The following is a 20,912-nucleotide window of genomic DNA, read 5'->3' as shown; positions in this document are numbered from 1 at the left end:
GACAGACATGGGTTTGAATTCAGCTACCTGACAGTTGTAATTTTTGCTTGGTGTTCTGGGGAGTATCACAGAGAGCCCAAAAAAAAAAAAAAAGGCAAGCAAGAAAGAAAAAGAGTTGGAATGAGTAGGTTGTAAAATGTTCTTCAGAATAGTGACTCTCAGGATGCGTTTTTAAGAATAAGTAGAAATTTATCAGAGGATGAGGAGGGAAGGACGCTCTGGGCAGGGATGAGCAGCATGCACAAGGACATCTAGATATGAAGCCCTAGCAAGTTGGAAACAAAGGGTCTAAGATTACTGACTCCAAATCAGGATGTCTGAAGGACATACAAGTGGAAATAACAGTGGGGTTGGTGGCTTCTGCCTGTCGGATTCATATGAATGTTAGTTAATAAAGTAAGCACTTATTCATGTTACATAGCAGTGAAATTTCCCCCTTGGGTAGCGGATTCCTTATTCTAAATGCCCTGTTTATCTAAAAAAATCCAGATATCTAGGGCAATGAACTTATGATAACTATTAAAAGAAATCTTCCCAACAATAACATTTTAAATTATACTTATCTTTACTAGATGCTTATACAATTCTTACTTATTCGTGTTCCTAGATAATCTACAGTATTTTGAAAATATTCAACATCAAGGATAGCCATTTTACTAGGCAATTAAAAGGAAATTATGGTTTGGGGTTCAGAACTTGTTCTACTAACTAAGATATAAATACTTCAGAACTTGCTATATTTGGCTAAGGGAGAACTGAGAATTTGTTACCTAAGAAAAGATTTCTAGGAGTTCTGCTGTGGCTCAGTAGTTTGAGAACCCGACAGAGTGTCTCTGAAGATGCAGGTTTGATCCCTGGCCTCACTCAGATGTGGCTCAGATCAGGTGTTGCTGTGACTGTGGCATATGCTGGGTGCTGTAGCTCCAATTCAACCCCTTGACTGGGGACTTCCATATGCTGCAGGTGCAGCCTTAAAAAGAAGAAGGAAAAAAAGTTAACTTTCCTACTAAATACTCATGGCCATTAGTGGCCATCCATCCTATCAGCTTCTATAGAATCAGGTGCTTAAAAAATAAATAAAAAGACAAGACTTAACGAATGGATCATACTTCATGGAATGTTGTTGTTCCTTTGATCTGAATGAGATGTTCCAAAATAAAATCCCAAAAGCATAGTGTAAACAATGTCTCTTAACCAATTAAGTCTCTGAATCCAGTAATTCACATACTTACCTAGCAGAGTTTTTGTTTGTTTTGATTTGCAGAGGAAAGCTATGTCACCACATGTCTACTCAAATAAATTAACATTGCCATCTAAACTGACTCATTTGAAAGGAACAAGTCTACATAGCAAAAAGAGTAACATATATGCGTGCCAAAAACATTGAAATGGACAGAGTTCTCATTTTCTTCTTGTTTTAACGATGCCATCTCTCGACTTCTACATGCGCCCTGAGTCAAGCACAGATGCTAAAGTGTAGAATCATAGAAAGTGAGAGGATAGGGTGGGGTGAAGGGAAGGGGCTGGAAACGAGGAAAGGAGTAGGAAAGGCACGATGCATTTCTCAAGGTAGAAATTTAGGGAGGAAGGACCCCTGACAAGGGAATTCCAACTTGAAAGACTATTTTCCCCAGCTAGGTGGCATCTAGAACCTATGATTGCCACACAGAGAAAAGGAAAAAGGAAAAAAGGAATATAGCATTTTCTCCTTAGGGCAGAATGGGTGATTCTCTTTAATAAATGCATGGACTTAAATTATGGAACATCAGATGTTTATAGTCAAAGTAAAGGAAACTGTAAGATAAACAGTAAAAAAATCTTTTATTGGTTCGATATTATTGTGGCTCTTACGTGTATTTCATAAGACAGAACATGGACGTCTGATGCAATGCTTCAAGCACAACTTTCTAAAGAAAACCAATAATCATTTGCTCTGAGAGGAACTGTACATTCAATAGTGGACAAATCCTGAAAATTCTTTTTTCTCACAGTGACGGCATTGTGTTCTTCAGTGATTGCAAAAAAAAAAAAAAATCACACCATCTGCTTGCCTTTTACATAGAACTTCATAAGATAACCCACATGCAAGGAAAGCAGAGTATAAACAGTATCCCTTACTTATTAAGTTGCTTTGTACCTATACTGCGACCGCCTTTGGCCGCATTCCCTACCACGGCTGCCTGCTCTCTGAGCCCACCATCTTCTCTTGAGCCTCTATCCCTATATTAATTCACGTTTGCATCCCCAGAGCCTAAAAGGAGTCCACTACATTCTTTTGACTAAATGAGTAAAGAAATGAATAACTTCAGATGCGATGTGATGAAACACATAAATAATACTATAAATTAAAATTTACAGTTTACAAAGCACTGTATTGTATTTTATCCTCAAAGTCATGCTATGAGGTCGCTATATCCTATGTCTGTTTTACAAATAAGGAAACAAAAGTTCAGGGAGGCTAAAGAGGCCTCCCAAGAGCCCAGCTAATGAAGTCATTTAGTTGGGATTTGAACTCAGAGCTTTGCTAAATTCCGATGCTTTCTATTGCATTCTGCTGCCTCTACAAGTATTGTGCACAATGAGTAGAAGCTGAAAGATGATCTCTAATATTTTGAATTTTATTCAGGGCGAAATAAGAAAGCATCCTATTTTTGAAAAGTTTAGAATATTAATAACATTTTATGAATGCTCACATTCATTTGGTTTATTCTTCTTTATGAATATGAAAGAAGAACCTGCAATGCAAATTTAGTATCACAAGAGAGTTGGCAGTATTTTATTAACCTGGCCTCCTAGATTGTCTGCAATGATGTAATTACTGCTATTTATCAGTCTGTGCAGATGTACTCAATTATAGCCTAGAGATGTATAACTTTCACTTACAGAGGAGAAGGCTAGAGGGTGCAAAGCATTCTATTGTAATCCTAGGAAGATATTTAAAAAAATATATTTCCCTTTTGCAGTCCTATAATGATTTCCTTTCATGTAATCTTCTCTTGAACTGATTCATACCAGGAAGAACCACCAGCATCCAGTGTGGGTTGGGTTGGCACACGGGGGTGGGGGGCTGAGGGGCTGTGGGGCTGTGGGAAGGGGGTGGAGCTGAACAGCATGCTCTCCAGAGAACCAAGTGAGTGACAGCTGCCTGCTGCCATCTAGACTCGCAGTTGAAAAGAGCAGAGATGGCTCCGCGCTCTGTGTCTTGCTGTATCCCCGACTGTCCAAAGACTAGGAAGTCAAAGACCTTTACAAGTCTGTGTTATTTCTGCACATACGTCCTCTTCCTTCCCCTCAGCAGAGCATAATGTCAGTGGAGACTCTACGTGAAGGTTCTAAAAAATGAATCTGAGGTAGATCATGTATAATACTTGCCAATTACTAGAACGGTGATGCTGTGTAAAAGAATAATGTGAAAATTAAGAATAGGTTGGTCAGGGCTTAAGAGCAGGTATTGTCCCCGTCCTCAAACCACCCCCCAAGGGAAACCTTTTACTCAAAAGAGACTCTTCCCATCTCATCTAATCCCAGTTTATTTTCTTTTATTTATTTATTTTTTGTCTTTTTGTCTTTTCTAGGGCCACACCCTCGGCATACAGAGGTTCCCAGGCTAGGGATCGAGTTGGAGCTGTAGCCGCCGGCCTGCGCCAGAGCCACAGCAATGTAGGATCCGAGCCACGTCTGTGACCTGCACCATAGCTCATGGCAACGCCAGATCCTTAACCCACTGAGCGAGGCCAGGGATCGAACCCGCAACCTCATGGTTCCTAGTTGGATTCGTTAACCACTGAGCCATGATGGGAACTCCCTAATCCCAATTTAGAATAGCAAATTCTTCCTTATGACTGTCTTTTCGGCTCTTATTGCACACTATGAAAAACTGCAAATTTTAAAGGAACTGACAGATGTCCTGAGTAGAAATAGGAAATCCTAATCCCAGGACAATTGTTTCCGATTATCGTATCTTTTTAGGATCGGTGTTGAGTGGTTTTGAATAAAGTGACCGTTGGACGTGACTGTTCTCTCCTGACCTCCTCTCCTCGGAGCCCACCCTTTGCCTCACCGTGTCTGCCTGTGTTTTGTAAGTGTAGACATTGCACCACCTTCTCTCCTCGGCCCGGCTTTTGTTCGGTCAGGTGTCTCCTTGCAGACAGCTGACCCCCGAGTCCAGTTCTCACTATTGCCTCTGTTGTGAAGATGCCACCTTCCCTTCCTTCAGACCCCTGATGCCTCACCTGAACCTACAGCTGTCTAATGTCACTTCGGACTCCTTCAGGATTCAGAGAAGGTATCGTGGAGGAGGCAGGGCCTGAACTCACTGTAATGTAGGCTCTTCTACATCAGAAATGCCCAGACAGAATTCTTGACATTCAGCCCTCTGCCCAGTATACAACCAGTGGTTCCCATTAAATCTACATTGCTGTCTGGGTCAGTATTAAGTCTGCAGAAAGCTGTGCTTGTTAGACAATCATAGAATTAAGCGCTTGGTGAAAGAACTTGGCAAAGCAACCAACATCAGATCCTTGGTGGTCTTGCTGACCTCAGAGCACAGAGGAGGTTCACAGCCCACTGACTGGGGGCAACCATCAGGCACCATGTGGGAGGAAAATGGTAATCTTACCCGACAAATCATGTTTCACCAAGGTGTTTGATTGACAATTTGGAAAAAAAAATAAGTAAACAGATCAGTTATAGGGTCCAAGTTTGGTTCCTTTAAGAAATGCAGATATGGATGTTGACAATTTTTCCAACATAAAAAAAAAAAAAAGGAACCGTAAGCTCTATTCTCGCATCCATTCCAGGCATGTCTACTCCTGCTCTATTTTCTCCGTGTGCTGTGTTTCACTTATATATCCAGGAACATTTTAGTTAGAATAATCAAAGGAAGAAGTAAGCAACAGTTAATTGGGAAATGGACTAATTCTAGAGACAACAGTGACCATCATCGTAGGAGGAGAAGGCTGTGATTTATTGTTCTCCCTCCAGAGACTCTCAATAGAGTGGGTTTTGCCAGATCTCCTGAAGCAACTGCTACTATAAAGTTCCATGTGGAGCAGGACTTTTGTCCTTCCAAATATAGTCTCTTTGTATTGAGGGCCAAGAAATCCAATGTCGAATGAAACAATGGAAATCTGCCCAGAAACTTCTGTAAAGAACGATCCCTTTGATAAAACTGACCAATAAGGAAACACCACAATTGCTCTTTTGCCAGAAACTATTTTAAACATTCGATTATAAATGTTTAAAAATGTGACAGCTCATGACCAAGAAGATTCACATTTTGCTTCCCCAAAAGAGAGAGGTGATAGATAAGGTATAAGCACAGAAAGATTAACATAAAATGTGAAACCCTAATCCCTGTCTCAGGCTTTAGAAGATACAGGGTCTACTGCTAAAATACAGATGGAGAGAATATATGCCAACCTTTAAACTGGATCTGAAGCCCTCCCCCCCAAAAAGTGCTCATGGGTGATGAGGCCTGCCTGCTTATTTCCATAGCATCCTGTACTTTAATAGCTCATAATACTCACTAGAGTTACCTTAATTGTTGATACTTGTCTCCCCCATGTTGGAAAGGTCTACAGACATGCCAAAGTTCCCGGGCCAGGGATTGAACCTGAGCCACAGCAGCGACCCACGCCATAGCAGTGACAATGGCAAGTCCTTTAATCTGCTGAGCCACAAGGGAACTCCCTAATGAAGCTTTAAATGTTTCCTTTTAAGTCTTTGCAGAGAAAATTTGAAAAGTAAACAAATATCTATGATAGAAACACAGTCAAAGAGAAATAACGCAAAATGTCTTGGGGAGCTCACTTGTAGTCAGGATGATGTCCTGTTGTGAAGGTGAAGAATTTTTATAAATAAAATCTATACATTTTAATAATATTTTGGGCAGATCTTGAAGAGACAGTAGAGTTTCAACAGGTGTAGATGCCCAGGAGAGCACTGACTTCTACCGTTTTTGTTTTGTTTTTTTAACTCTACTTCAAAGAATTTACAGAATTCCTTGATGCAGAGATCTGTAGTTTAAAAATTACACAGAATTCTTATCTTTATGTCTTCAGGGAAAGTTAGTTATTTTTAAGGTGATTATTTTTTAATCACACGGAATGTTGATAAATGATTTTTAAGGTTTAAAGGGGAAGGATTTCAGAATTTAATCATATGAAATTAAAACACATTCCTATAAACAATTAAACAGTTTTGGTATCAATAAAAGACTTTACCTCTTTTTTAGAACTCAGGCCCATTTAAATCAATAAAGTCTTTAAGAAAAATGATTTTTACTTTTAGTGATAAATCATATTTAAAATATGCCTAAAATATGTACCTAACCATGTAAGACATCTGTGTCTCCGCAGCGAGCTCGAAACCTCAAAATTAAGTGCTTTCGGCCCACGCCTGTGTCGGCAGCTGGCAGATTTCACAACCTGGGAAAGTCCACAAATTCGTCTTCCTTGTTGATGAAGAGAGGGGCTTACAGGAGAACAGTGCCTCTCAAGTTTTAAAGTGCCACTGACCACCTGCAACTATTGTTAAAATGCAGATTCTGATTTGGTACATCTGAGACAGGGCCCGAGATTCTGCAGTTCCAAAAAGCTCCCCGGTGATCCCCACACTGCTGTTTTTGACCCCACTTCAAGCATCACAGGATTAGAAATCTTCTGAGGCTTCCTGCAGCTGTGGGATCCCAGGTACAGTTTCCTACATGAAATAACCTGGAATGATGGTTTAACTACAAAAGGCTTCTGAAAGCCCTTTGCGATGAATGTGCCCACTGCTCTGCGCTATAACCACATCAGTGCATAGGAATAATTCTCCCTGGATATCTTTGGCATGTGGTATACTCTTTCCCTTCATTTGGCCCTGACAAGGCTCAGACCATGGTGGTATTTAAATATCGGTGTATATTTAAATATGCCTCTCTATATAAATATATAATAGGCCTTATGTGACTTTAGACTCCTTTAGGAATCTGGCTGGCAGTTATTGCTTCATCTGTCTATCATAAATTCTAATAATAATTTCTTGAACCCTATTATGTCCAATGACATAGTATAGACTGTATAATGCAAAGTATGTATCTTTACGCTTTATTTTGAAAATATGAACACTAAGAGAGATGCAGGTGAAGTCTAGGGCCACCTAACCAATAAGAGTAGTCAAGATTCGAACCCAAGTCTTGCTGGCTCCCAAGCTTTGCTCTTTCTGCTACACCACACTGCCTCTCTGAGGAAGACCTAAGCCTGGAAAGAGGAAAGCTCAAAGATATGCATGGCATATCATGAATATCGAGAAGTTTTTTATATAAGGGCAATAAGGGATAAAAAAAGCAACTCTAGTTGAAGTATCCAGTGACGATTTCAGAAGTAAGTTTCATGGTAATGCAGAGGTGAGAGGAAGCCATGTGTGCAAGAATGGCCTATAAAGACTTCCCTAAGAAGAGGGCTGTTGAGTCAGGTCTTGAAAAATGAGTAGGGGGAGTTCCCTGGTGGCCTAGTTGTTCAGGATCCAGTATCGTCACTGCTGTGGCTCAGGTCACTGCTGTGGCATGGGTTGATCCCTGGTTTGGGAACTTCCACATGGCAGAGGCATGGCCGAAAAGAAAAAAAAAAAAAAAGAGTGGGTAGGAACTGAAGGAACAAAGAAGGGAGCATCACAGGCTGTGGGGACAGAGGTAGAATCGCCTCCCTTCCAAACATGAAAAATTTCCAGGCTTCTTCAGGCAAGAAGAAGGGAGTCCACCACGACAGGCCTTTAATGCCAGACTGGAGAATTTGGATTTTATCCTCTTATCACTGGAGGACCTCTTGATGTTTATAAATAATCTATCAGAACTATACTTTAGAACTCTGTGAACTTGAAAATGTGTAAAGCTGGAGGTAGAAGAGTCAGGAGGCAGCAAAGTCAATGGTTAGTTTCTTCATCTGTAAAATTAGGAAAAAATACTGACTACCTCATAGGGTTATTTTGAGAATTAGATGAGGACCTCCTAGCTGTCAAAGGCAACCCATTCTGTCTTTGTACTTGGAACCTGTTTCAAATCTCTCAATCATATTTCAGGTTAAAGCCTGTAAGGTGGGAACAGAGGAGGGGAGTGCTAATCTCCCAGCGTGCCCAGTGTTTCCTCTCCATAAGCTAATTGGACCCTCACAGGAGCCTTATGAGGCCTCACCTCAGTTTTATAGATGATAAAACTGAGATGCAGAAAAGTGAGCTATTTTTTTTATTGGTTTAAGCCCATGCTTAGATGCAGAAAAAGTGAGCTATTTTTTTTATTGGTCTAAGCCCATGTGTTAAATAAATAGCAGAGCTTGATTTAGAATACAAGTGTACTTGAGTCCAAAGCCACGGTTCCATGTGTTCTAGAACTATACTTTAGAGCCACTTAAAAAAAAATTTTGATAGCTACAGCATCTTTTGAAAATCTGATGAAATCTAAAGACCTATGTTCTAAAAAAGTAAAAATATGCACAAAATTTTGCCAACGGCCACAGTGTTTGGTGGCTTACAGATGACAGATAAATACACCCATGCTATTATATTAGTTGGTTACAACATAAGCATTTTTAAGACAGAGATCATCTTCTGTCTTAATCATTGAGGCATTCCCAGCACTAAGAACATTGCCTGGCACAGAACAGGAGTTGACAAAATAGTTATTGAATAAAATTGATTCCAAATGCTTGAGTCCACTCTCCTAATTACTAAGAGCAGGATGATAAAAGTAAAGTATGGAGGGGTTGCCTCAGTGCAAGATTCAAGGGAACCACAGAATGACTTCCCAGCTCCAACCACAGGACCCAAGGGACCTTCTGGGTCCAGATTTGAGAAATTATGGGCCAAGTTTGTTTTCTTTTGCTTTTTAACTTTAAAATCACTTTCTCTTCCTACGTGCTCAGAAAAGAATAATGTCTTTATTAATCTCTTTTTGATTTTTAAAATTTTTGGGATATATACATTTTATTTAACATAGAATATGGATGCATTTCTATATAACTGGCATGCTGGAAGGAGGCACCTGATTGCAACTATGTCAGTTGTTCTCAACCAAGGGCGATTTTTGTCCTCCAGGGGACATTGACAATGTTTGGAGACCTTTTTGGTTGTCACAACTGGATGGTGCCACTGGTTTCTAGAGGGTAGAGAAACATCCCACGGTGCACAGGAAAGCCCCACCCCTGGCAACCAGGAACCATCCATCTCAAAATGTTGCTAATGCCCAGCTTGAAAAACCTGACCGAGATGATCCGGCCGGGAGGTTTCACATTTGAATCACCTGGGGAGCTGTTGCAGGTTCTTGGCTCCCCACAGCCTCCCCCAGACCCATTCAATCAGGATCATCAAGGACAGGGCCTGGGTCAACGGGAGTCTTATTTTAAAGATTGAGAACCACCCATGCATAATTACGGTGCCTGAAGGTCGTTTCGCCCTGGGCCGGAAGTCCTGCCCCCACCCAGGGTCCCGAGGGCCAATCACAGAGTGCGGGCTGGCAGAAGACTTTCTCTTACTGGAGGTTTCCTTTGCGTGAGGAACCCACGGGCTGCATGAGGTCCTAGCCTCCGGGAGGTGAGTAACAGCTCTTGTTCCTCTTCTCTGTCTTGTCGTTGAAATCGATGGCAATTACTGGTTGAGTCTCTGCCGTGGAATGGTGCCAACTTTAGTGGCGAGTGTGAGACTTTTAGAAGGTGTTTTGAGGTCCTAACACTGAACCCCCTCATTATAAGGAGGAGGGAAGAGATGTGGAGGGGCAGCCGCCGACGGTTTTATCTGTAATTTTTCTTCTGATGTTATTTTTTTAATGTTTTTATTAGAATTGATTTACAATGTTCTGTCAATTTCTGCTGTACAGGAAAGTGGCTCAGTTATACATATAGGTGCATTCTTTTTCTCACATTATCCTCCATCATATTCCATCACAAGTGTTTGGACATAGTTCCCTGTGTTATACAACAGGATCTCATTGTTTATGCACTCCAGACACCACAGTTCGTATCTACTAACCCCAAACTCCCAGTCCATCCCACTCCCTCCCCCTCCACCTTGCCAACCACAAGTCTGTTCTGCATGCCCATGAGTTTCTTTTCTGTAGATAGGTTCTTTTGTGCCATATATTAGATTCCAGATACAGTATAAATATGGTATTTGTCTTTCCCTTTCTGATTTACTTCACTTAGTATGAGAATCTCTAGTTCCATCCATGTTGCTGCAAATAGCATTTTGTTCTTTTTATGGTTGAGTGGTATTCCACCATATCTTCTTATTCCTTTCATCTGTTGATGGACATTTAGGTTATTTCCATGTCTTGGCTATTGTGAATAGTGCTGCAATGAACATAAGGGTGCATGTATCTTCTTCAAGGAAAGTTTTGTCCAGATATATGCCCAAGAGTGGGATTGCTGGATCATATGGTAGTTCTAGATTTAGTTTTCTGAGGAACCTCCATACTGTTTTCCATAGTGGTTGTACCACTTTACATTCCCACTAACAGTGTAGGAGCGAATATTCTCTACACCCTCTCAGAATTTTCCAGCATTTTCTCCACACCCTCTCCAGCATTTGTTATTTGTAGACTTACTAATTGATGGCCATTCTGACTGGTGTGAAGTGGTACCTCATTATAGTTTTGATTTGCATTTCTCTAATAAATGGTGATGTTGAGCATTTTTTCATGTGCTTGTTGGCCACCTATGTCTTTTTTGGAGAAAAATGTCTATTCAGCTCTTCTGCCCATTTTTCAATAGGGTTGTTTGGGTTTTTTTTTTTTTTTTGCTGTAGCGTTGTATGAGTTGTTTGTATATTTTGGAGATGAAACCCTTGTTGGTCGCATCATTTGAAACTGTTTTCTCACATTCCATAGATTTTATATATATATATATATATATAGTTTCCTTTGCTGTGCAAAAGCTTATAAGTTTTATTAGGTCCCACCCTCTGAGAGTCCGTATGTGCCCAAAGAAATGTATTCCCATGGCGGTGCGCCTCTCCTTCTCTTGCCCTCCCCAGCAATGGTGCCTTGCTTCTGCTACAGCCCCAGACTGCCTCCTGGGTTCTCTCAGCTATGGCACTCAGCTCCCTAGCCCCTCAGTCTGTCTCCACACAGCCAACCCAAGTCCTCTCCTCAGAACTGACCTCTGGAGCCTGAGTCTCAGTGCCCAGCTCCCTGCTGAGCATCTCAGGCTCTGGTGTCCTGGGAGGTGGTACCAATGGTCTGTGCAGCTCTCTCTGTGCTTTGCCCTCAGTCCAGCTGCTGCGCTTTTCTCTGAGGCTTTGAGGTCCCTCTGTCTCAGCTGATCTCCCCGTCAGTTAGGTGGCTTCCCAGGGTGTGGGTTCCTTTCTGCTGTCACAGCTCCCTCTCAGGAGTGCTAGTCCTAATTCCTTTTTTTTCTCTCTCTCTTTTTATTCCTTTGGTTCTACCCAGTTATATGGACGATTTATTGCCCTCTTCGGAGGTTTAAGGTCTTCTGCCAGTGTTCAGTAGATATTCTGTGTGAATCATTCTATACGTAGTTTTTGTTGGGGTTTTTTTGATGTGTTTGTGGGAGAAGGTGAGCACCACGTCTTATTCCTCCACCATCTTGGTCCCGCTGTATTAGAATTTTAAGTCCACTAATAAAAATACCTCTTCTGAATAAATTTTCAGGAGATAATTGGATTAAAAGTAGATAGATCACTTTATCTGAGTGTTTCCTTGTGTCACCACTATATTACTTAAGGGGATTTTGCTTGTTGGTGGGGAGGTGAAAACTTGGAGACCCCTAGGTCTGGGAGTGAAAGAGTGTATTTTAACTTCATCAAAGATTGCAAGTAGCTTTTGGTATGTTCTATCCTTCTGTGGAGCAAACACATTTTTGGTGCTTAGTAAGTATTTTCCTGTGATTGATTAGTGTTGAGTCATCTTGGTGGGGCGGCAAAGGGGAAGGTAACCACGCCCAGCTATCTCTGTTGTACTCAGTCTGTTTAAACAGGTCTGTGTCATAAGACACAGTATGATTATGATGTGCTCTCGGAGTTTGGCCAGAGGCCACTGCGAGCTTTGATAAACATCAAGCTCTGGAGAAGTAATAACATGAGAAATCTCAGGACAGCCTCTATATATTTCTGCACATGCATATATTCTCCAACATAAAAGAACTCCCTCAAAAAGTCTCTACAAAACAGGAATAACAGCCAGGCAGTATCCCCATTTTCCCTTAATTCAAAGGAGCACCAGCCAGGAAGCTTCTATTGATTTAGGTTTTGAAACCTGCTTTGCCTTTTAAATTAGAATTGTACCAGTTCTGATAGATGATGAGACAAAGATAGCTTGTTTCCCAAAGCCAGAGTACCATTTGATGGGTAGATTCAGGACTGTGCACGCATGCTGTTGCTGCCTTTCTGCCTTTCTGGCAGGGTCGTCTTGCTTCTGCCCAAGCCTATAACATCTGAATTCAGTTTGCCTCCTAGTTCTTTACCATTATGCACCGCAGTCCTTATTCTAAAAGGACTGTTAGTGCCATGAAATAGCCACAGCTGAGAGGTATCCCCCAACTTGAGAGCTTTGGTGGAGACAGGTGGAGATGAGTCAAAAGGAGTATTGATGGAAAGGTCTGTCCTTCCAACTTGCGTCTGACAGGTCTTTATGATGTGGCAATTTGAATACTAATCTGTCAATAATTGAAGAAGGAGGTCTAGCATAGGAACACAGGTATGCATTTTTTTTCTCTCCATGGGCATTTTACCCTGATACCATCTTTCCCTCCTTCCCACCCAGCTCAGCATCTTGCCAGTGTCAGCACTACTTTTTCTGCTGTGTGTGAGTCTGCTCTTGTTACAAGGTACTTGTCCCTTCTCTGCTCCCACAGGTACCCTCTACTCACCTCTGTCAGAGCCCTGTAACACAGACCCATAATTGTAACTGCCCTCAAGTTCTGCCTTATAAATCAGACTCTTGAGAAGAGGGGCAGTGCCTTATTCATCTTGGTACCTTTGGTGCCTGACACTGTGCCCAGCATGAACTATACATGAGAAATATTTTACTAAGGAAGGATGAAAGCAGCTATAACATAGTTAATTAGTGGCTTTGTCTCTGTTTGTGACAAACAAGATACCAGCCAAAACCATATTTTAACTGCATCAGAAGCACCTTTGGTTAAATCATTCTTCTCAACCTAAAAGAGGAACCTCCTTTTGTTGCCCTGTTGAAAGTCCTGAAATGTCTTCCCAGTCACCCCAATTTCCACGGATACCAACATCTCAGGCTCTAGGGAGCTTCGCTACCTTCTCAAATTCTTAGGGCTTCTCTCTGTTATGGAATGTGTTCTAGTGCCATTGCTTCTCCTTGCACCACTTGCCATCCTTTAAAGCATAGATTGATGGTCTTATATTAAGAATAAAGAGGGGAAATATACTAGCATATGGTTAGAATACTGAGCTGAAAATACCCAAACTCCTTGATGGCTTTCAGAGAAAGGCTTTTTGTTTTTTAGGCCAGCACTTGTGGCATATAGAAGTTTGCAGGCTAAGGGTTGAAGCAGAGCCACAGCAGCAGGGGGTCAGAGCTGCATCTGTGACCTACACACAGCTCATGGCAACATCAGATACTTAACCTACTGAGCAAGGCCAGGGATTGAACCTACATCCTCATGGATCCTAGTTGGGTTGTTAACCAATGAGCCACAAAGGGATCTCCCAGGGAAAGGCTTTTTGGGCCCTTTTTTGGTTGCAAGGCAAGGCCAGAGATCAGATCCAAGCTATAGCTGCACAGCTATGGAAATGGAGGATCCCATAACCCACTGTGTTGGGACAGGGATAGATGGAAACTTCATCCGGGTGCTGCAGATATGCCCAAGATCCTGTTGCACCACAGTGGGAACTCCAGGGAAGGGTTTTTATTATTTTATTTTTTGTTTTTTTAGGGCCGCACCCACAGGATATGGAAGTTCCCGGGCTAGGGGTCCCATCAGAGCTACAGCTGCCAACCTACACCACAGCCACAGAAATGTGGGATCCAGGCTGTATCTGCAACCTACACCACAGCTCACGGCAATACCAGATCCCCAACCCACTGAGCGAGGCGAGGGATTGAACCCACATCCTCATGGACACTAGTCGGATTCATTTCCACTGTGCCACAGGAGGTACTTCCAGGGAAGGGGTTTTAAAGGTAATATTAGAAGGGAGGGTTGTGGGGTGCCTGGTCTGCTTATGACATTCTTCTGATTGGCCGGTAGTAAGGTAACAGGGTGTTATTTCAGTGGTCTCAGTCATCAGCCTTCTGGTTCAGCATACCATCTTAATAATGGTATGCCTTTCATTGGCAATCTCAAACATTTACCAAACAGATAATGTGGCGCATTGATAAAGAACTTCCCAAAGGATTCATCATAGGAGAAAACCTTGAGTTATCTGCTATCCAGTTCTTAACCCAATCCAAGCTTTGCAGCAACAATCATATTTATAATGATTGCTCCCCAAATATGCATTTGCTCCTCTAGACATTACAAAATCTATCCTTGGAAAAATTCAGATCACCGTGTATTCAATTTTTAACTCAAATCATATATTCAACTAGTTGTTATTGATTTCCTACTATGTGCCAGGCCTTGAGTGAGCTAGAATGTGCATGATATAAACACAGTCCAGACACAACAATCTACTGGTAAGAAAAGGCAACCCAGAGGTCAACAAGCAAATAAATAAGTAATGACAAATTTAGAAAGTTCTATAATAGAGCCAACATACTGAGTTCTACTTCTGCTTAGGTAAAGGGAACAGGATGGCCCACCTGAAACTGTATCAGTTGAGCTGATACTTGAAAGCTGAGAAGGAGCCAGGGATGGGAAGGGCTCCATGAAGAGCTTTCCAGCCAATGAGTAGCAGGTATAGAAAGAAGACTCAGAGGCAGCCAAGTCTAGAGAGGGCTAGTGAGGAGACTGATGAGGTAGAAATGGTAGGCTAGAAATAGATCATGCAGGACCTTGTAGGCCAAGTAAGAAGTCGGTATTTTTTCCAGGTGCAGTAGAAAACTTTTGAGGCATTTTGAACAGGGAAATGATACAATTCAATGCACATTTTAAAAGGTCCCAGAGAATAGCTTACTTAAACTATGTTGTCTGTTTTCATTAATTGGTCTGACTGTGACTTGTAGTTGAGTGGTTCAATTAGAAGATGTTTAATATCCTTTCAAAATCCAAGGTGTAAAAACTTTATGGCCATAATAGTTGCAGTGAGCAAATGGATTCCATGTGGTCATGTAACAAGCTAGTCTAATCAATGTGCCACATAACCACTGTTTACAGGTATTAACATGACTGTTAATACTAAAGTTTTTGCATTAGTCATAAAAATGTTTCTGAAGGCAATAGGTTTTGACAGGGTGAAAGAGTAGGAAATCACAGTTCCAGATTTTTGAAACAACTTATAAAACTGAAAGAATTTTGGTTTGGCTGCCATGCGTGGGTGTAGGCAATGAGCCCAGGACAAGTCAGACCAGATTGCTGGCCACATGAACTGGAGCTGATGTTGATCCCTAGAGGATGGAACGGGGGCAGAAAATGTGCTCCGGGAGGCCTGCAGAGGTGACATTAACTAAAGAGAGTAAGGAGGATGGGAGACAAAATCAGGAAAATCTTACCACCCACAAGTCTTTATAGTAGGATCTGGACTCAGTCCAAATGGGAGTGGGAACAATGAATCCAAAGAGAATCCACTGTGAAACCTTCCAAGGAGGGTCCTGGTCCTGGCTGCAGATGATCAGATCCCTGGCTTGCCCGCCTTGGTCATTGGGCATGTGGTGTATGCATATCGAGAAGGCTTACTGACAAAGAACTGGGCACATACGTTACAAATCAACGGGTGGAAAGCCTCAAAATGAGCTTCAGAGCCCAAAGGAAGGCTTTGACATTAACCCACAACCTTTGGATTCAAGTAATTTCAAAAGCAGCCCTGCAGATCAGTTCTGTTTTTTTGCCACCGACCACTTGTATCTCAAACATTTTCCTACTTGGCACAACTACCTTGGCTCCCTCTGAACAGGCTGATGAGGAGGCTGGAATGTGTGTGAAGGAGTAGAAGGAACAGAAGACAGATGAAAGCACAGTGAGCCATTTCTGGCTTCTGTAAAAGCGCTCCTTGCTTTCTGCCATGTGTACACAAAATTCCATTGAGCCCTAAGCGGGGATCATCTATCAAAAGTCTTAAAATTTTTAAATACCAAAAGTTTTGTTTAGAGGTCAAGTTCCAGAGTTTTGACTGTATTTGGAGTGTTTGCATTGGGAAGAAATGCCAGGGAAAGGCCATACAATATGCAAAGTTAGCCTTAAAGATGAGCAGAAAGCAGAGGACAAACCATCTACACTCCAGAAGAGGAACTGTTAAGCAAAGAGGCCATCAGGCTGCCTCTTCACTGTAACATTCGGATAGGCGTGGGTCTCGGTCTCCAACTCTCAGTCCGGGGTTACTCCAGAGAGGGCTCTCACGGGTTAACTAAAAACTCTGGGCTGGGTATCTTCCTCTAAAGATACCTTGATCCTGGAGTTCCCGTTGTGGCTCAGTGGGTTAAGAACCAGACTAATGTCAATGAGGTTTCAGGTTCAATCCCTGGCCTCCCGCAGTAGGTTAAGGATCCGGTGTTGCCTTGAACTGCGGTGTAGGTCACAGACATGGCTTGGATATGTTGTTGCTGTGGCTACGGTGTAAGCCAGCAGCTGCAGCTCCAATTCGACCCCTATCCTGGGAACTTCCCTATGCTGCAGGTGTGGCCGTTAAAAAAAAAAAAAAAAAGACACCTTGATCTCAACTACCATAAGAAGTTAGGAAGGTAGTCATCCTATACCTGTATTTCCATCCCAGTATCACATACAACTAAATAAAATTAAGTTGGTTTTCAGTATATTCTTCTTAAATTTTCTCCCTTACCCAATTTCCCCAGCACCCTTTTAGTTCCAGTGTTTCCTTCCCTGTCCCTCCTGTGTAATAGCAGAAAGAGTTAAAGTGTCGTCAGCTTGGAGAGCAACAGAGGCTCTACACTTGGCTGCTTTATCTCCTGGGGCATTGCTTCACCTCTGGGATCTTAATTTCCCTTTCCACAAAACAGGATTGCACAAAGGGTTTCCATGGAGATCAATTAAAGACATGAAATGTGAATAGCAAGAGGCTTAGCATCCAGTAGGTGCTTAACGTCCTTAGCCACTCTTCCCTTTCCATTCCCCTGGTAATCATACTTGTTGACTCTCAATATTCATCTGTTATCTCATCCCTGAAAGCATCTTGAGTGAAGATTGTTCTTGACCAAATTAGGAAAGAGGAAAAGTAGGTGAAAACTAAGTACCAACCATTTTCCTCATTTATGAAGGACTTGGAAAGGAAGAAATCCAGCATCATTCCTAGGTTTTCAGCGCACTCTCCCTCTCTGATTCCTTTGGCCCTCCCTCCTTCACCAGTGAAAAGGAAGAGCTCTCTTCTTGAGATGCATGGAGGACATTTCAGCCCAAGGAAGATTATCAGCAGTTTCTCAATTTTATATTTGCAACAAGCAGGACAGAACTGCCCACCCAGTGGTAAGTCTTCTAACGCTGCGACCAAATGATGATTTCAAAAAAATCATTGAAAGGGCTCAGGTTTCATAGCAATTAGCATAAAACAAGGCATTAGTGATGCTAACAGGGAAGTAATGCTACCTTTCTGCTTTAAATGTGGTATTTTGAGTACAGAAAATGGCAAAGCCATGGTGAGCAATTGCATGGATTTACAGATACTACTTGAACCATAAAATACAAGTTGGACATGACACAGGGAAGACAGAGATGTTGACATATGCTCCTTCATAGATCCCTTTATTAAAACTCAGACTGATTTTGGGGGGAAAAAACAGGCTTTTTCTAAGTTGTCTTTCTTTTAAACAAATCCCCCCCCCCAATTTACGTTCAAGTTTCCTTCTTCATTGCCATCGCCTGTGAAATAGTACGTTTCACAGTATCTGTATCTGTTGATATATGTATCAAAGAATACATCTGCATGATCTTAATGTTTTCAGAACAAAACACCTCAGGTCCTTCAACGTGTTCCTGTGTTCACTATTGCACAAAAAAAGGGGCATTGTGATTTTCATTTAGTAACCTGTGGTACACTGCAGGGCTTCTCAGGAAGCATCTTTCCGCTTATTTTTAAAACTCAGCCAAGTCAGTATTGAATTTCAAGGTTGGCATTGGGAAAGGTCAGTCTTTCTTTAAGTGTTATTCACAGCTAAAAAACACCTGTGTGGTATTTCCTGCCTTTTGCTTCCCTTTGCTTGGCTTCCCAGAATATATCCAAAGTTCCCAAGTTCCATCCTTCTTTCTCGCTCTACTCTTCTTCTATACTCTTCCATTGCAAAGGGATAACTGCCAGGTGTTTGCGACAGCGAGTCGTCACCATTGGACATCAAGCCAAAAGCATGTGTACAAGGTGGCTGGCATCAGCATCGGCATCATACGGTAGCCAGTGCTGGATCTGGGCTTGGGGAGTGGGCCTCACAAGCATCTAAACTGCAGTAGGGTACTAAGCCTGTCTGCCAGTAATGCCCATGCTTCTGGCACATCCAGAGGCACCAGATCTCAGATCCCTCTCACCATGCACAAAAGGTCCTCTGGAATAGGAAAACTATGATCAAGGGCTGAAGAAAAATGGAAAAGGAACAACAGGACCCAGTGAGATCTTTCCTTTCCTTTCCTGCATCAGTGCTGACTTGAAAACCTGACCCTTACTTATTTTTGCATGGTGATCAGAAGAGGCTCTCAATTGCAGGGAGAGAGGGAGGAAGAGAAGAACAGAGAGAGAAAGAAGAGTCCATTGTAGCCCTGGGAGTCTTTATTCATGTGCTCATTTACCTAGTAAGATATTTACACGAAATGAGCTGCTTCTCAGAAGTGCAGAAATTCCGCAGGTGTTGGGGCTGACCACAGTTAGCCATAGCACCAAGAATCAAGATCCCAATTTAAGTCCTGTTGAACTTCCAATCGAGAGTTTTTCATTATTGGGGTTCTAAATTCCAGGCCCGGCTGTGTTTCAGTTTGAATCTACCAAATATAAGAACAACTTGGCCACATGCCTCTTTTCTAAATAACTTTATTCTTTCAGCCCCAGGCTCAGAATTCAATAACATTTTCTATAGATTTTTTTTTCTCTTCACATCAAACAATATTAAAGAGAAAAAATAGGGGCGAAATGCTGATTACTCCCACATGTACACTCGGATATGGCCAAGTGGAATCACTCGCAGTTTCCTTAAACACACACTCTGGTTTCCCCTGTCCATACATGTGGGCACAGACCCTCCTCAGCCCCTGCCTGTCAGAATCCCACCCATTTATTAAAAGCCCACCCAGATGTCTCTTTCTCTGTGTGGCCTGCTCTCATCACCCCAGTCAAAAGTAATAATACTCCACTTTAATATTGTTCTTAGGTCTTTTTGAGGCCCCTTTCACATAAGGTCTGCATTATACCCTTTTGCACAACTTCCCTACTGATCCCAAGCAGCTTGGCCACAGCAGCTTTGCATAAATCTGCATCTTTACTGTGATTCCCGGCAGTGTCTTAAATGTAATAGGCACTTGAAGAGTATTTTTCTTCTGGCTGATTAAAAATTGAGGAAGTAGAAGATTTTAAAGGGGAAGATACTTAAATATGTTGATGCCCTCGCCTGTGCCAGTTTCATCTGTAAGAGCTCTCAGCTTCCCATGCAGAGGGTCAGGGGCCTGGAGTGCATTTCCTCCGGGCATTAAAGGACTGGAAGTGTACTTTTCCCTGGAAAAGCTTTATCCATTTCTTTGTAATGAAGTGTGGTCATTTATCCTCAGCTGTTTATGCTTATTGGAAGTAGTTTTTCATTTAAATCGTGTATCACACCCATCTCTGTACCTCGCTGCAGCTGCCTTGGAGAAGGCGGGTGTGCTTTCTTTCTCTATCGTTTACAGCTGGAATGATTTCCTGTGCCCAGGGCTTAGTTTTCCTCTGTTGCCCTTTCTCCTCTCCCTCAACTCTTTCAGTGAGTGCTACTTCTCGGGGCTTAGTCACTTCGGAGGCAGGGCAGGAGCCTTCGCTTCCCGCGCAGTCGGGGACCCGAGCCCTTGGAGCAGGGTCTCTCTGGGGCTCGGCAGCCGACGGCGTACGGGCTCATCTCCTGCCCGCCTCTGATTGGCTCCGCGAGGTCACGTGAGGCCCAGGAGGGGAGGTTGGAATTCTGAGTTGTGGCTTTTGGCACTCCTTTTCTTTTTAAAAATCGCTGGGTCTGTTGAGCTGTGCCGGGCTGGGTGCCTTGCACCGTGACTGAGACTGGAGGCAGACGGAAACAGCCACAGGGCAGACTGAGGTGGCAAACGAAAATCTGCCGGGATGTTCAGTCAGGGACCCAGGACCCCAGCTTCAGGCTGCTACTATCTAAATGCCCTGACACCTGAGAGCCAGGAGATGTATTTGCGATTTGATCAGACTGCGAGGCGCTCTCCTTACAGGATGAGCCGGATTCTAGCACGCCATCAGCTAGTGACTAAAATTCAACAAGGTGAGTCGCCGGCAGTGGAAGGCTGTTGCTAATTCTGATTTCTGTTGGCTCTCTTTCATGCTAACCCAGTTTTGAAAGCTGTTTTCACTTTACAATGTATGGGTTTCTCTGCCACGCTGCACCTAACTTTGAGAAGTAGCTTCAGGCTGCAGTTTTAAGCAAACAGTGACAGCGCTTAGCTGCCACATAACTCAACATTAAGTCCACAGAAAACTTCACGGCAGGACAGGGAATCATAAATTTCCAAAACTACGTATATGTCTACAGAATAAATGAGACAGGTTTCCTCGGTGTGTATTTTAGGCGCTTCTCTGAAGGTTCCTCACACCCTGTCATGTTTAAAACTTAGACACTGGTTTATTTAAGGGGGGCGGGGGGGAGTGGAGGACTAGCT

At 42.5% G+C, this 20,912-nt stretch overlaps 1 protein-coding gene across 5 annotated transcripts in view; it reads left to right on the top strand.

Annotated features, from left to right (window-relative positions):
- Nucleotides 1-20,912, top strand: part of STARD13 (StAR related lipid transfer domain containing 13) — a 220,355-nt gene that overhangs the window by 28,101 nt on the left and 171,342 nt on the right. For 2 of the 5 annotated variants that reach the window (XR_007131488.1, XM_047756341.1), the window contains exon 1: nucleotides 20,028-20,518. The exons of 2 other annotated variants lie outside the window; for them this stretch is intronic. Coding sequence is in view for 2 of the 3 variants with exons in the window: in XM_047756341.1 (XP_047612297.1) it covers nucleotides 20,350-20,518 (169 nt within the window). In the remaining variant the exon portion in view is untranslated. Of the gene's footprint in view, nucleotides 1-20,027; nucleotides 20,519-20,912 lie in introns of those variants that run through there. One more of the 5 variants, XM_047756343.1, reaches the window with a different exon arrangement.

The sequence above is a fragment of the Phacochoerus africanus genome, chromosome 13 (genome assembly GCF_016906955.1).
Source record: "Phacochoerus africanus isolate WHEZ1 chromosome 13, ROS_Pafr_v1, whole genome shotgun sequence".
NCBI lineage: Eukaryota > Metazoa > Chordata > Mammalia > Artiodactyla > Suidae > Phacochoerus > Phacochoerus africanus.
Note: the sequence above shows the minus strand (reverse complement) of the source record. Positions and strands in the feature narration are given on the sequence as shown.